This window comes from Syngnathus floridae, chromosome 18, assembly GCF_059516105.1.
Source record: "Syngnathus floridae isolate MCC-2025c chromosome 18, RoL_Sflo_1.0, whole genome shotgun sequence".
In the NCBI taxonomy this organism is placed as follows: Eukaryota; Metazoa; Chordata; class Actinopteri; order Syngnathiformes; family Syngnathidae; genus Syngnathus; species Syngnathus floridae.
Window position 1 is genome coordinate 8,035,925 of NC_142430.1, and position 15,682 is coordinate 8,051,606.

The 15,682-nt window shown below is 44.6% G+C and overlaps 2 protein-coding genes across 4 annotated transcripts; one reads left to right on the plus strand and one right to left on the minus strand.

The window, feature by feature from the left end:
• Positions 1-1,531: 1,531 nt before the first annotated feature.
• Positions 1,532-5,093, minus strand: casp7 (caspase 7, apoptosis-related cysteine peptidase). 2 transcript variants are annotated; one of them, XM_088360262.1, is made up of 7 exons: positions 4,955-5,093; positions 4,678-4,778; positions 3,496-3,647; positions 3,301-3,429; positions 3,073-3,248; positions 2,871-3,009; positions 1,532-2,802 (listed from the first exon to the last, which is right to left on the minus strand). In XM_088360262.1, exons 2-7 carry the CDS (start codon positions 4,776-4,778, stop codon positions 2,576-2,578), a joined length of 924 nt encoding a protein of 307 aa, XP_088216388.1. In that variant the 5' UTR covers positions 4,955-5,093; the 3' UTR covers positions 1,532-2,575. The 2 variants fall into 2 exon arrangements, with proteins under 2 accessions (XP_088216388.1, XP_088216389.1); XM_088360263.1 differs by having other exon boundaries at positions 4,678-4,789.
• A 685-nt stretch (positions 5,094-5,778) lies between these two features.
• nrap (nebulin-related anchoring protein) lies at positions 5,779-15,682 on the plus strand. 2 transcript variants are annotated; one of them, XM_088360950.1, is made up of 42 exons: positions 5,779-6,043; positions 6,174-6,268; positions 6,340-6,427; positions 7,253-7,357; positions 7,510-7,602; positions 7,666-7,773; positions 7,840-7,944; positions 8,010-8,117; positions 8,192-8,299; positions 8,384-8,491; positions 8,621-8,737; positions 8,856-8,960; positions 9,025-9,129; positions 9,195-9,299; positions 9,373-9,471; positions 9,532-9,636; positions 9,707-9,814; positions 9,879-9,986; positions 10,058-10,255; positions 10,333-10,437; positions 10,515-10,613; positions 10,673-10,777; positions 10,848-10,955; positions 11,018-11,175; positions 11,264-11,417; positions 11,490-11,693; positions 11,753-11,857; positions 11,923-12,030; positions 12,100-12,213; positions 12,275-12,472; positions 12,540-12,644; positions 12,720-12,818; positions 12,873-12,977; positions 13,037-13,144; positions 13,216-13,527; positions 13,587-13,691; positions 13,794-13,892; positions 13,954-14,058; positions 14,126-14,233; positions 14,325-14,636; positions 14,708-14,863; positions 14,926-15,682. In XM_088360950.1, the coding sequence occupies exons 1-42, from the start codon at positions 5,978-5,980 to the stop codon at positions 15,223-15,225; spliced, it is 5,406 nt and encodes a 1,801-aa protein (XP_088217076.1). In that variant the 5' UTR covers positions 5,779-5,977; the 3' UTR covers positions 15,226-15,682. The 2 variants fall into 2 exon arrangements, with proteins under 2 accessions (XP_088217076.1, XP_088217077.1); XM_088360951.1 differs by lacking the exon at positions 7,253-7,357 and having other exon boundaries at positions 5,780-6,043.

The window sequence follows — 15,682 nt, forward strand, 5'->3', positions numbered from 1 at the left end:
ATATAATATAATATAATACAATACATATTGGCCATGCTGCAGGGGAAAAATACACATCCACGTAACGCACTGCACTGGACTTTGGAACCATGTGAATTAACGCTGAATTGACGTTTGCAATTGTACTGTCGCCCTCTGGCGGATTTGGTATGAAGTACATGCTTAAACCATTATGATAAATGCACTTTGGAAACATGTGAATTAACGCTGAATTGACGTTTGCAATTGTACTGTCGCCCTCTGGCGGATTTGGTATGAAGTACATGCTTAAACTATTATAATAAATACACAGACACGATATTATATTATATTATATTATATTATATTATATTATATTATATTATATTATATTATATTATATTATATTATATTATACTACATACTAGAGTTAGAGTTTCAAACTAGGGTTTAAAATTTAAACTTTTAAAATGTTATTATATTCTATTAATATAATATAATCTATCTATCTATCTATTATATATATATATATATATATATATATATATATATATATAATATGTATTATACTACATACTAGAGTGAGGGTTTCAAACTAGGGTTTAGAATTTAAACTTTTAAAATATTATTATATTCTATTAATATAATATAATATAATATAATATAATATAATATAATATAATATAATATAATATATATAATATAATACAATATAATATGATATAATATAATATAATATAATGTGTCTGTGTATTTATTATAATGGTTTAAGCATGTACTTCATACCAAATCCGCCAGAGGGCGACAGTACAATTGCAAACGTCAATTCAGCGTTAATTCACATGTTCCAAAGTGCATTTATCATAATGGTTTAAGCATGTACTTCATACCAAATCCGCCAGAGGGCGACAGTACAATTGCAAACGTCAATTCAGCGTTAATTCACATGTTCCAAAGTGCATTTATCATAATGGTTTAAGCATGTACTTCATACCAAATCCGCCAGAGGGCGACAGTACAATTGCAAACGTCAATTCAGCGTTAATTCACATGGTTCCAAAGTCCAGTGAAGTGCTTTACGTGGATGTGTATTTTTGCCCTGCAGCATGGCCAATGTTAATTTATTAATTTAAATTATATTATATTAATTATATTATATATTATATTGTATTATATTATATTATATTATATTATATTATATTATATTATATTATATTATATTATATTATATTATATTATGTATTATATTATATCATATTATACACTATATATATTATAAATTATGTATGATAATATAAAAAAATTAAAATAATAATTATATATTTATATATTATAGTTAAATAATTTTATTTATTTATTTACCCAATATATAATATAATATCATGTCTGTATATTTATTATTATGATAGATGGATGGATGGGTGGATGAATGGATGGATGGATGGATGGATGGATGGATGGATGGATGGATGGATGGATGGATGGCGCAAAAATAAAATTCAAATACTCCGATTATAAATACATACACATTTTCATGTTAGTTCCAAGAAATAAAGTGGGCAATGATTCGATATAAAATGTGTAAATGTTTATTTTACACACATTTCTTTTATGTACAAGAAACAACCAATTAGTTAACAAAATGTGTGGTTGGGTACAGTAGGTTGTATGCGTTGCTACAAACCACTCAGCTCATAACACAAGAAATTCATGTTTAAAAATTTTACATAAGCATTCTTCTGTTTGGATGTGTGTTTTTTTTAACACTGGTTCAGATGATTTGGTGTTTTTTACTTCATGCATGCATCTAAAGCTTTTCAAATAAATTTAGTGAGGACAACAGCATTTAACACCAGAAAGCATTTAAAATGGAACCCCTAAATAATGATGGGGGGGGGGAAAAAAAACATAATAGTGGCGCAAACACTCCTTTCTGCACAGTTTGGGTTAGGATCAGAGATCCCAGGGATCGATACTCGGTTTTGGGTTTTCAAACGTTTGTCATTGCTCGGCATCGGTGCGTTCAAATTGTTCAAAGACCGATTTAAAAATTAAAAAAAAACACGGACAACGTGTGAGAATGAGTGCGGCGACACGGAGAAAGGGTACCGTGAGGTTGACACTTGTCATCGTCAATAGCTGCCTCTGTGATGGACACAAGCACACAGACAAACTTTTGTCCCATATTGCGATAGAAATGAAAAATTTTTTTCAACGCTTTACGGGACATGAATGAACCTGAGGATGTTAGTTTCAACTCAAAGTTACGGTTTTTGTCTCTACGGTCCGAACTTGTTGCGAGTGAAAATGACGAGACGGCACCTATTCGGACAAGGAAATGGCAGCGACAAGTGCGGGAACAAAAGTGAAGTGGTAGTAGAAGAACATGCATATCTCACAATGCCTGCTGACAAAGATCCCATCAAACGTGACGCCACTGTTGTGAAGAAAAACCTGAAGAAGAGAGGAGGAAAAGGAAAAAAAAAAAAACAGAAAGTGGAGTGCCACTATAAAAAGATTCCGTTTCGGGCCCTATCCAAAGTGCAGCGCTTGTTCCCGCCGGGGCCGGAATCATCCCTGAATGCTTCTCGGACGGCTCGGTCCGTCCCCGCCGTCGTCAATTGAAATAAAGCTCCTTGGTCAGCATGGAGACCACGCAGGGGATCTGCTTCTTCTCGCTGAAGCGCGGGTCCTCGGACCAGGACTCGAAGCTGGTGGCCACCATGTAGTTGACGCGGGTCAGGATCTGCATGATCTCCAGCTGCTTGCCGAACTCGTTGAGGACGTTGCACAGCGCCTGCACGAACCAGGAGCCGCGCCCGGGGTTCCTCCAGGAGTAGTACCCTGCCCGCAATTTCTTTTGACGTTAGAACAAAACCCAGGACAGCAGGCGGTCTCCTAAAGTGGCTCACCCGGGACCGTGGAGTAGGCAAAGAGGAAATCGGCCTCCACCGGGATCTTATGTCTCGGGTTGGCGTCCGTCTCCAGGGTGTCGTTGGGCGGACCCGAATCCGTCTGGATGCCGTCATCGAATTCGGAACCCCGACAAGCCTGGTGATGCAAAGCCGACGATGACTCAGTCTTCCGTATGTCTTCCGCTGACACGTCTCCTACCTGGATAAAGAAGAGCTTGGGCTTCCCCACCAGACTTTTGCACATGTCCCCCCTGAAGAGCGAGGTCATGGTCTTGATGGGCATGGCGCCGTCCGTGCCGTAGATCATGCCCTCTTCGCCGTGGCTCAGCAGGATGCAGGCGAAACACGAGCTGTCGCTGTGGTCTTCCTCTGAAGCTAACATTTGAATTTTATCATAAAAGTCCATCCTGAAATTGTCAGTCCTCACCCTCTCTGAGGAGACGCTCCATCTTCTCGCAGGTCTGATCGTTGTAGATGAAGACGTTGAAGCCCAGACTCTTGAAGCACTTGAACAGCTCGCCGGCGTCGCGGTCTGTCCCGTTGCGTACATTCATCCCTGTCGGGGAAACGCGGATGCTCAGAAGTCTCATCTTTCCAAAATATATATCGATTGCTTTCACACCTGTCCTTTCTTCAAAGTTTTTGTTGTTGATGATGATGCACTTGCCCACTCGCCGGTGGCTCATCTTATACTGGAATGTTGGTGAGACAATTCTGTAATGGCTTTCAGAAGAGTAGTCCTGCTCCCGCGTCTGGCCATCCTTATTCTTCTTGCTAAATACAGACGCACAAGAATTAATATGGGATTAATTGACTTAAAATAAATACTTAAAAATAACAATTTGTGCGTAATTTCAACAGAGTAATTGTCACACAACACAAAACCAAGTACTTACTCAGAGACCAAAAAGTACATATGCTTTCCAGGCATTAACGTGATGGCCAAATTGGGTCGCTGTAATCCAACCTAACCTCGAGTCCGATTTGTACGCATTTCAAAGAGTCAAATTCAAACTGGAGGTAGAAGCGGCAGATTAAGAATGCGGAGATTAGCGGCGGCTAGAGCGAGAGGAAAACATCTTTGTGGCTATTCTGCGGCGGCTGCCATGTTGGCATTCTTTGGCCGATCCATCCAGATGGGCGGCGTGTTCCAGAAGGGCCTGGCCACGAGGGTCAACAAAAGGCCTGTTCGTATTCTATTAAACGTGTGATTTGACGCCGTACCCCCCCTCCCAGCTTCAAATTGTGCCAACGCGCCGTAGCAAACAATCGAGGGTGGGCAGCAAAGAGCGGCGGTGGGCAGGACAGGACGGGGCGCGGCGGTGAAGAGCTCGAGGATCACGTGGGCTCGACTTACCTGGGTTCGTCATTGAGCGCTACGCCACTCTGCATCTGCAAAAGAGTTTGTTCCTCCAGCTGATTGTTGGGGGGGCTGAGTGAGTGCTAGGATGCTGACATGCTCTCTGCGCTGGATGAGCAACCTGACTGGGCCGCCACGGCTCGAAGGGGGGGTGCCGCCGGAAAGGGGGGGTGGCGCGTGGTGACCTCCTCCCTGAGTCAGCAACTTCGCCAATGCACCAGCGCTTTCTAAAGGCCTATTCAACACCCCAGGGCCCCTCGGACCTCACGCCGCCGTGACCACACTTGGGGTCAACGGGGATAGCGCTCGCTTTGGAGGCATATTTATTTATTGCACCACATCCATTTTAAAAAACACTTTGGGCTGCTTGATATTTCATGAATTTGACCAGGGTTGTCAGTGGCTCCAAGGTCACACACCAAAAAAAGTACTTAAAGGACTTACCTAAAGAGTAAAAACCGCCCCTTGCGGTCAGGTTTGGCATCTGTTGTGTCCGCCGACATTTCGTCATCTTCTAAATCTCCAAGTTGAGTCGCTTCAGCCATCTGTTAACAACCTGTTAGCATCATTTCACGAAACTTTCACCTGTGTTTCCATTTTTTATATCACCGGCTAATTACTAGCATCCAGTGCTAATTCCAATTCGGCTATTTCAGTAACGATACGTGACTTTTAAACGCGAATGTATAAAGGAGTGTAGTGTACGCTCGTGAAAACTCACATTGTGCCGTTATAGTGGTATGAGCACAAAAAAAAGTTGTTTGTTCACCAGCAATACTTTTTACTTCCTCAAAAACAACACCTGGAAGTTCTTCTGTCAAGTTTACGGGGGAATGTTCAAGGAACGTCACGTCATACGTCACGACGTCATACGTCACGGCGTCACGTTACGTACGCTACTTCCGTGTCATTGTGCGTGCGCGCGGCAGCCATATTGGAAAGGTACAGACCAGCACTAGACTGGTATAGTATAATAAAAGATACAAAATAAACATGTTTATGAAAAGCATAATAGTTCACTACAACACACAAAACAAAAATACTTTTAACAAACAACATTTAATATGGCTGTAATTGTGATGAAAACAACAAAAAATAAAATTTAGACCTACTTCGTGTAAAGTGCCAAACACAACTTTTGTCATATAAATAAAACAGAATTGAATTAAAATGTATTTTAATTTTATTTTTTTACCTTTTATTAGTCGACAGAAGTGAACGTATATTAAAGCAAATGCAGCTCAAAAGTACAAAAATAATTCCAAGCCAATCCCTTTAGCATCTTCAGTTTAATTGTGCAATATACATCCATAAAAACACCAAGAAAAATAAACAGAGGTAAATAAGGCCTTCAAAAAATACTTCAGATTGAACATCATATAAATCAAGCAAGACACATAAGCTTTAAAGTTGATCCATCGTCTATCTATAGCTATATTGTTCAACGTGTGTCACTCACTATGTGTCATAACGAGGTTGACCTAATTGTCCACCCAGGGATCATTACACACCTACATTGACATGTCCTGAAGATAGACAGCGGTGTCCACCAGTGGTCTGGCATGCTTTGTGACAACACCACGGGAGGGGTGGTCCATCATGGGACACGGTGTCAAGTAGGAGACCGCAGTGGCGCAGTCTCAGAACTAAGTTTACCACCGGGGGAGAAACACAAGCGAGGGATTGCCCGTTAGTCGACTGAAGTTTTTATTTTTGAGAAGGAGGTGAAGAGAGAGGATTCAAAATGCAATCTTGTGCGAGGTGCGGTTTTGTGGTGTACCCGGCGGAGAAGATCAACTGCATTGATCAGGTATTACAAGCAAGCCTCGATTGTTTTGCTTTCATTAAATGTGACACTAATTAAAGCTGATACTTTAATTTGGCAAATTAGACATTGTTGAATACATGATGAACTAATCTTTTTTTTTTTTTTTGGGCAGAATTGGCACAAAGCATGTTTTCACTGCGACATCTGCAAAATGGTGCTGACGGCCAATAATTTTGTCAGCCATAAGAAGAGGCCTTACTGCTCAGTGTGAGTATTTTCTCCTATTATTTCTTTTTTTTTGCACAAAGAGTCCAAAGGTGTGTATTTCTCGGCTACAGACATAACCCGAGGAATAACACCTTCACCAGCGTGTACGAGGCGCCCATCAACATCACCGCCAAAAAGCAAAGCAAGGCCAGCAGTGAGGTGAGATGATGTCATAGTGGCTTGAGGATACAACCTACTGTCTTTGTAAAGGATTTGGAACATGACACAGCTATGTTTCCCTCGGGCAGTTGTGCCCAGATTTAACCGCAAAAGCAGAAATTTGGTGGTCAGGTTACTTCCTTTTTTTCGTTTTAAAAAGCCCACCTTTTCCCGGAAAGGCTGTGAGCTACAATGACGGTAGCCTCATGGAATGGAGAGTGCGCCTCAGGTTATTTCGGTGCCGAGCAGCTTTATGCCTCAGCCGGCTAAAATTAAACTGCAAAAAAGATCCCGGCATCGCTTCCTCTTCTCCACCTGTTGGATTTTGTCTCAAAGTCCACGCGGGACTCCAGGCTTATATTAGCAGCAGGCTTGCAAGCTCATAAGCTACTGATAGATGCATCCAGACAGACTGAGGTCTTCACACATGATGATATCTGATCTGATCATTGACTTGTGATCAAATCTTGCTTTTGCTCGCATGGCCCAACCTAGTTTTCTTTTCATTGGCTGAGACTAAAATGTTTATGGCTGAAATCTACAGAGACCTTTACACCATGATGCACTTTTTCTCCATAAATATTACACTGTACTAAAAACAGGAGAGGACCTAATACGGAACCCTGTGGGACTCCACGGATAATCTCGCATCATTGGTGCAAATGTTCTCTGATTTCACACTGCATAAGTCCTTAAAGCAGATCATCTGATAACTTCAAATCATATTTTAGAACTGCTATTAGAGTAGGCACATGTCCAGTGTTGCGCTTGTGCAAACTTCTGCTGGTCTTGGCTTAACGTTTTGACGTCTATATGCATTTGTAGCTGAAGTATCGCGAGGATGGCGAACGTTTTATGTCTACCTTCCACTATGACATGAAGTCCATGGAGCTGGAGAGGGCTCGTCTAGCCAGTCAGATGGCCGGTCAGGTGAGCTCCAAAGCAGAGCCAAAAAAAAGGACTTCCAGTTAACACTTCATTGGTTATACTCAACTCAAAATTGTCGCCCTCAATGCTCCGAAAAACAAGATCTTTTCCACCCCAAGTCTGATTACTTTTGAATACATCTTGCATCCAAACAGTCCTTCAAGTCTCAGTCTGAGTTCTCCCAGCAACAGACTTGGTACAACCAGGAGATGGTGACCATGTCGCAAGCTCAGACAAACATCAGTGACGTGAGTTGCCTTTTCGCAACATGAGTTGGCGAAATGATTTTTTAAAAGTATTCTCGATGATAGGTCAAGTTCCTGGAGGAATACGAGCAGACCAAAGGTAAAGGCAGCTTCCCTGCCTTGATCACACCAGGATACCAAACGGCCAAAAACGCCAACACCCTTGCAAGCAACGTAAGGGAACGCCTTGATATATCATTAAGTGGCCATTTTGAGATTTTGCTGCTTTGTCCCGAACAGCTTGAATACAAGAAAGGCCACGAGGAGAGAATTTCGAAATACACAGCCTTTGTGGACCCCCCGGAGGTGCTCCTGGCTAAGAAACAAGGGCAGATAGTCAGTGATGTGAGTCATTGAACCAAAATGAATACACGAGGCCGATATATTATCTTTTTTTTTTTTTTTTGCAGTACGCCTACACGGAGGAGTACGAGCAGCACAAAGGCAAAGGCAGCTTCCCCGCACATCTCACACCTGGATATAAAATGTCAAAAAAGGCTTCCGAGCAAGCCAGCAACGTAAGTAACTATCAGTATCTGAACTTTTGGGTACTTTTCCCAAAGTTAATTGATTCCTCTGTGCTTGGCGGCAGATAAAGTATCGTCACGTATACGAGCAGGAGATAAAGGGCAAAGCCAGCGCCGAAGCGGCGGCTGCGGAAATGGCCTTCGCCAGAGAGAATGCTGAGAACTTCAGCCAGGTTGCTCATTTTTTTGACTTTGTGACAGTTCTGTGGAAAGACCACAATCCAAACTAAGGAATTGCATATTTAATCTTTCTGTAGATCGCCTACACCGAAGAATACGAGCAGCAACGGGGCAAAGGAAGCTTCCCCGCCATGATCACGCCCGGCTATCACCTGGCTAAGAAGGCTCAAGAAAATGCAAGTGATGTAAGTATAAAAGTTTTTTGTTTTGGTTGGAGCTGGAATTTGGATTCTTCAAAGCTCAATTTAAAGCCAGTTGAAACCGATCAGGGTGCTGATTGTAAAAAAATCACTTTCCTTCACCTTGTCTTACAGTTGAAATACAGAAAAGATTTAAATAAAATGAAGGGCGCGTCGCATTACCACAACCTGACCTCGGAAGACAACCTGGCCTTGATGAACGCCCGGAAGATCAACAAGCTTGTCAGTGAGGTCAGCAGAAAATATTTAGCATCCCTGACATGCCGCGGCGGATGACTCCGATGATGTCACCACGCGACCTTTGACTCTATTCTGAACAGTGAACATTTTGGCGTCTATTGCCCAATAGGTCGAGTACAGAAAAGACTTGGAGAACAGCAAAGGTCACAGCATCGATTTTTGCAAGACACCCCAATTTCAAAATGCTGCCAAAGTGGCCAAGTTCACCAGTGATGTAAGTTTCTAGAAATTCTAAATTCACTGTGATGATAATCAAATTTTTTTTTTGTGTGTACAAGAACAAATACAAAGAGAAGTACATCGATATGAAGGGCCACTACGAAGGCTCGGGAATCGACAAGAGGACCATGCACGCCATGAAAGCCCGGACGCTGGCCAGTGATGTAAGCATTTATTGACCATCAAATTCCAGGTTGGAGTAAATCACGTGCTCTCTGATGTCACCCAGATTTCATACAAGCAAGGTCACGATCAAGATCAAACCGAGTACACCTACCAAGCCACGTTGACACCGGGCTACCGCTGCCAACGGAAGCTGGACCCACTTAAAGACGTGAGATCTGATTCCTGAGCTCAATGAGTCATTGAGGGACTCACTCAGTTCTGTTTTGGTTCCACCTCCGCAGAAGAACTACAGGCAACACATTGACCAAGTCAAGTACAGCCCAGTGGCGGACACGCCCGAGATCCTCCTGGCGAGGAAAAACGCTCAACTTATCAGCAATGTGAGTGGGATGCATGATCTTGACGTTTGGAGAGCACTGAAATGCTTTTTTTCTTCTCAGCTGAATTATAAAGCAGACTACGAGAAGACCAAGCATCTCTACACGCTTCACGAGGACCTGCCTCAAATTAAACAGGCCAAAGACAATGCAGTTTTGTGCAGTGATGTAAGTAGGCATCCAATTTTCAGGTAGATCCTGGTTTTTTTGGTGATACTTCACACCACTCTCAATCCAGATTAAATACAAAGAAGCCTGGGAGAAGACAAAATCCAAAGCGTGTGACATCGGCGTGGACGACCTCAGCGTCAAGGCGGCGAAGGCTTCTCGAGACCTCGCCAGCGATGTGAGAAAAGCCACAAAATTATTTGTAATATATGACAAGTCACGACGAATGTGATGTTTCTTAGCTTAAATATAAAGAGAACTATCTGAAGAACAAGGAACTGGCCGTGGGCGTCAACGTGAGCGACTCCAAGACTTTACATTCGCTTCAGGTGGCCAAGATGCACAACGACGTAAGTCAGCCCGAGGAACCCGACTCACGTGACTCTTTAGGAATTCCCTCACACTAATGCTTCTCCTACAGATTGCATACAAGAAGGACTCCAAGGAGAACCAAAGCCGCTACAGACTGAACATGGACATGGTCAACCTAAGTCACGCCAAAAAGGCTCAAGCTCTGGCCAGCGATCTGGAATATCGAACCAGGTTGCACGACTACACCGTCATGGCTGATGACATGAAGGTCCAGCAAGCCAAGAAGGCCTATTCCCTGCAGAGTGAGGTGAGAATACAATTGTGGTCCATAGACAAACATGAGATCTTTGAAACCACCGTTTCTTTTTCTCTTATGTTCATCAGAACCAGTACCGCTCAGACTTGAACTGGATGAAAGGAGTGAGCTGGGAGACTGACGGTTGCCTCAACATCACCCAGGCCAAGAAAGCTGGAGATCTTCTCAGTGACGTCAGTTCTCCATCATGTGTTTAATGGTACAACAAACTCTGGATGAGGTGACATATTGTTATTGGCATGTTTTGCAGAATAAATATCGGCAGAAGGTGGATCGCATCAAGTTCACCCAAGTGGCGGACAATCTATCCATCCAACATGCCAAGAAGAGCCAGGAACTTCAGAGCGATGTAAGGTCATTGTGGTGTTGGTGAAGCTCAACCTTGCTTAATTAAATTGTTCTTATTAGCTGACGTACAAAGCAAACACGGAGCAGATGATCCATCAGTACACCATGAGCAAGGATGAGCCGCTTTTCAGACAAGCAAAGGCGAACGCTGATCTTCTCAGCGCGGTGAGTTGACTACCACAAATCGAATTAAAAATCTGCAGATCTTAACGTTCATCTCGCTGCCTCTTCTTAGAAAGTCTACAAAAGTCAATGGGAGAAACAGCGAGAAAAAGGTTTCGAGCTCCGACTGGACGCACTTTCCATTCTCACCGCCAGAGCTAAGAGGGACTTGGCCAGTGATGTGAGTTTTGACACATTCAGAACTTACGTCAGGACCAGGACCAAAACCTGTCCATGTTGTAGGTCAAATACAAAGAGCAATATGAGAAAACGAAAGGCAAGGTGATCGGAATCAAATCGGTCAGCGACGACTCTCAGATGGCTCACTCGGCTTTGGCCACCAAACTCCAGAGTGGTCGAGACTACAGGAAGAACTATGAAGACACCAAGACTCAATTCAAGTGAGTCCATCAACTTCCTACTAAGTCATCAATAGCTAAATATTTCCAAAGTGCAATGCTAGAACCTGTAGATCTATCTCCCCTCCAGTGTTTCTCTGGACATGCTGAACATCAGCCAGGCCAAGAAGGCCCAAGACTTGGCAGCAGACTACAACTACAGAACATACCTCCACGAGTACACCACCTTGCCAAGTGACATCAACGTGGCCTGGGCAAAGAAAGCCTACGGACTGCAGAGCGACGTAAGTCCCGTGGAAACTCACGTTATTGTCCCGTCCACCGTTTTGGAGAATCACAAGTATGTGTGTTTTTAGAAACTGTATCGTTCCGATCTGAACTGGATGAGGGGTGTTAGCTGGGAGGCCTCCAAGTCTTTGGATGCCCAGCAGGCCAAAAAAGCCGGAGAGGTTCTGAGCGAGAAAAAATATCGGCAGAATGTGAGCGACCTGAAGTTCACAAGTGTTGAAGACACACCAGAGATGGTTCAGGCCAAACTCAGCAACAAACTGGCCATTGACGTGAGTACTTATGACATCACCGGAGATGTCGTGATCACTAACGTTTTTTTTTTTTACAGAGGTTGTACAGAGAGAAAGGAGAAAACATGAAGCATATCTACACCCTCAACGAGGAGCTCCCTGAGTTTGTGCAGGCCAAGATCAACGCCTTGAACCTGAGTGAGGTAAAGACGGGAAAAAGGAAATCCATTCCGGCTCGATCCGACATGTTCCAACTGTTCCACAACAGAGTCGTTACAAGGAATCTTGGACTAAACTACGTGATGGAGGATATAAACTGCGTCTGGATGCTCTTCCGTTCCAATCGGCTAAAGCGTCAGCTGACATCCTCAGCGATGTGAGTAGATGAGGGCGAGTTGAACATCAAAATCCTCAAAAATGGAATTAAATATTTGTGTCATTATAGCAAAAATACAAAGAAGAATTTGAGAAGACCAAAGGGAAGATGATTGGACTGAAAGGGATGCACGACGACATCAACATATCTCACTCCGTTCACGCTAACAAGCTGCAAAGCGACGTAGGTGCTTTGTCTCGTTTCTCTGATATCTACCTCGTTAAAAACACATTTTCATTTCCAGATCACGTACAAGAAGGAGTCTGCCAGCCAGCGTTACAAGCACCACCTGCCGATGGATATGATGGAGGTGACCCACGCCAAGAAGGCCCAGTCTTTGGCTAGCGACCAGGACTACAGGCTCTTCTTACACGAGTACACGTCTCTGCCGGACGACATGAAGGTCCAGGCGGCTAAGAAGGCGTACGCTCTGCAGAGCGAGGTAAGGTTGGCACACTCGACACTTGGACGACACAAAAGCTATGGAACGCTTTTATCTTCTGTTGCAGAGGATCTACCGATCTGACCTCAATTACCTGCGGGGTGCCGCATGGATCGCAACTGGGGCCCTGCAAATTGAAGGCTCCAGGAAAGCTACAGACCTCATCAGTGATGTAAGACTCATTAGTTCGACTACCTACCAATCTTCCGAACTCCCTAAAAACATTTCAAAATTTCTCCTGCCTCAGAGAAAATATCGCCAGCATCCATACAACTTCAGGCACACCTCCGTGGCAGACTCCCCTGACATGGTCCACGCCAAATTCAGTGGACTGATCACAAATGAGGTGAGTGATTATTTTCCCTCAATGTGACCCTCACTGAGCTAGCATCTCTCCTAGCGTCTGTACAAAGAGAAAGGAGTGAGCGACCAGCACAGCTACACCATCACGGCAGAGAGACCGGAGATCACTCAAGCTAAGATCAACGCGGCTAACTTTAGTGAGGTAAGACCAGACCCTTGGATGTTCACAGGTGGACGTTTTACACCCAATGGTTTCTCCAGATCCGATACAGAGACTCCTGGCACAATCTGAGGGCTCAGGGCTACAAGCTGACCATGCAGGACATCCCGTTCCAGGCAGCCAAGAGCTCCACGGGCATTGCCAGTGATGTGAGATGATTACAAACATAAACGTGCGGTTTCAAGTCAACGACAGTCAATTTGTATCTTCTTCTCGGCAGTACAAATATAAACACAACCACCTGATGGAAAAAGGAAAGCACATCGGCGCACAGAGCGTTTCGGACGATACGTACCTGCTGCACTACATGCAGGCCAACCGTCTGGCCAGCGATCAGGAGTACCGCAAGGACGCCTTGACGGCCAGCGGACACTACCACCTGACCCCTGACATGGTCCACTTAGTCACGGCCAAGAACGCTCAAGCTCTGGCCAGCGAGCAGGACTACAGGAAGAGGCTTCACGAGTACACCGTGCTTCCTGACGACATGAAGGTCAAGTGGGCCAAGAAGGCCTACGACCTGCAGAGTGAGGTGAGGCCAAGCCACTGAGAACCAGAGAATGGAAAAACTCATAATTGCTTCCTGTCTAGACACTGTACAAGTCGGACCTGAACTTCATGAAGGGCGTGGCGTGGGATGGAGTGGGGGCACCGCAGCTGGAGTCGGCTAAGAAGGCTGGGAAGCTTGTTAGTGATGTAAGTGAGCACTTTCGAGTTCATAAAGAACAGCAAGGCACAAACCTGGATGATGTCAAGGAGCAGACACAGATACAACTCATGCGTTATTTCGCCACGCAGAAGCGATACCGCCAACTGCCGGACAGCTTCAGGTTCACCTCGGTGACCGACTCCCCAGATATGGTCCACGCCAAGACCAGCTACCAACAGTGCAGCGAGGTAACAAAAACAAAATTATCGGTAGTCACCTTCAGACACACCATTCTGCTTCCCCATCCAGAGGTTGTACAAATCTGGCCGGAACGACGACATGAACAAGTACACCTTACATCCAGATGATCCCGACTTTGTCCGAGCCAGGATGAACGCCCAGCACATTAGCGACGTAAGATCCACGAAGAACCTGCAACATACGAGAAGTTCAGTTACAGTAAGTTTCCTCTCTGGTGCAGAAAGTATACAAGGCCTCCGGGGAGCAGATGAAGATGCTGGGCTACGACTTAAGGCTGGACGCCATCCCCTTCCAAACTGCAAAGGCCTCCAGAGAAATTGCTAGTGATGTGAGTGTTTTGGAAAAAAAGCTCCCAAAAGTCTTCACGGAACAAGATAGTAAATAAAAATATCACTCATGATGATTTGGTCCTGGCCTAGGTGCTCTACAAGGATTCTCACTTGCGCGAGAAGGGCCAGCAGGTGGGGCTGCGCTGCGTGGAGGACGATCCGAAAATGATGCACCAGCTGGCGGCCAGCAAGCTCCAGAGCAACCTGGAGTACAAGCGGCAGTCCAAGGAGGAACGCTCCAACTACAAGATCCACGCCGACCAGCCTGAGTTCCTGCTGGCCAAGAAGAGCCAGGCTCAAGCCAGCGACCTGACGTACCGAAGCAAGCTCCACGACTACACGTGTGACTCGGAGCAGCTCAACGTCAAACACGCCAAGCAGGCCTACAAGCTGCAGAGCGACGTAAGGCGTGATGTTCTCGGTTCGGAGCATTTTGCTGGAAGCTTGAGATGCCGTTGTGACGGGCGTTGCAGGTGAACTACAAGTCGGACTTGAATCGAATGAGGGGAGCGGGCTGGACCCCGCCCGGTTCCCATAAGGTGGAGCTCGCTCGCCGGGCTGCTGAGCTGGGCCTGGCTGAGGGCGTGACCACGGATGAGGCCATCGCCAAGTACCAGCGAATGATAATGGTGAGACCGAATCTGTGGAGGAACACACAAATGGATTCCTACCAACCTTTGTTATGTTACAGTTTCACTACCAGCAGAGGATGGAAGAGCAGCAGCAACAAGAACAACAACAACATACGTCCGAACAAGTGGAGACCAGCGAGAAGATCCAACAAGGTGTCAACATGGACGCCACGGAGGTGCTTCACAGGACCAAGACTTACCAGACGGTGCAGAAGAAAATCACCACCACTACCACAAGTAGCAGCAGCAGCAGTGCTACTTTCAAATCCATGGAGAAGAAATCCAGCAGCACCTCGTCGGCCGCCCGGCAAAACACGCTCAAGACGTCCGGTCAGGCCAAAGCCATCAAAGACGCTTAAGAGGTTTTGGAGAACTGATGCTAGATGATTATTGAAGGATGGGAGCATGTTGAATGAAGACAGCAAAACACGGTGGTGGCTTTATATAGCAAAATCCAAATTATTTATAAAAACATTTATTGATTAGGATAAGTAAAACCACCACTGTGTTAGAATCAAAATGGTGGCATTGAACGGAACAGACACGTGATATGAAAGATATTGTTTAATTTGGGAATTAATAACAACTTTGTATCGACTGGAAGACTGGCAGGTTCAGCTTTTGCGACGCGAAAACTCAAAGCTGGCCTTGGAGTAAATGCTCCATTTTTTCAAAATATTTTTTCTTTCCTCAACCAAATTGATTTTTAAAGTGATCGAAATGGGTTGTTTTCATTTGTTGCCTGAACGGAAGCAGTTGGAGCTGAACATCCTATGTTAGAAAAGAAGCATAAAATAAATCGAATAAGTCCAAAAA

What these genes read in the sequence shown, in the direction of transcription:
- casp7 (XM_088360262.1), bottom strand. Translation starts at nt 4,778, where the DNA reads ATGGCTGAAGCGACTCAACTTGGAGATTTAGAAGATGACGAAATGTCG. An exon ending in GGAGCGTCTCCTCAGAGAGG is followed by an intron (nt 3,249 to 3,300) that starts GTGAGGACTGAC and finishes TTCAAATGTTAG; the next exon opens with CTTCAGAGGAAGACCACAGC. An exon ending in CCAAGCTCTTCTTTATCCAG is followed by an intron (nt 3,010 to 3,072) that starts GTAGGAGACGTG and finishes TTGCATCACCAG; the next exon opens with GCTTGTCGGGGTTCCGAATT.
- nrap (XM_088360950.1), top strand. Translation starts at nt 5,978, where the DNA reads ATGCAATCTTGTGCGAGGTGCGGTTTTGTGGTGTACCCGGCGGAGAAG. An exon ending in ACGCTCAACTTATCAGCAAT is followed by an intron (nt 9,472 to 9,531) that starts GTGAGTGGGATG and finishes TTTTCTTCTCAG; the next exon opens with CTGAATTATAAAGCAGACTA. An exon ending in CCTACGGACTGCAGAGCGAC is followed by an intron (nt 11,418 to 11,489) that starts GTAAGTCCCGTG and finishes GTGTGTTTTTAG; the next exon opens with AAACTGTATCGTTCCGATCT.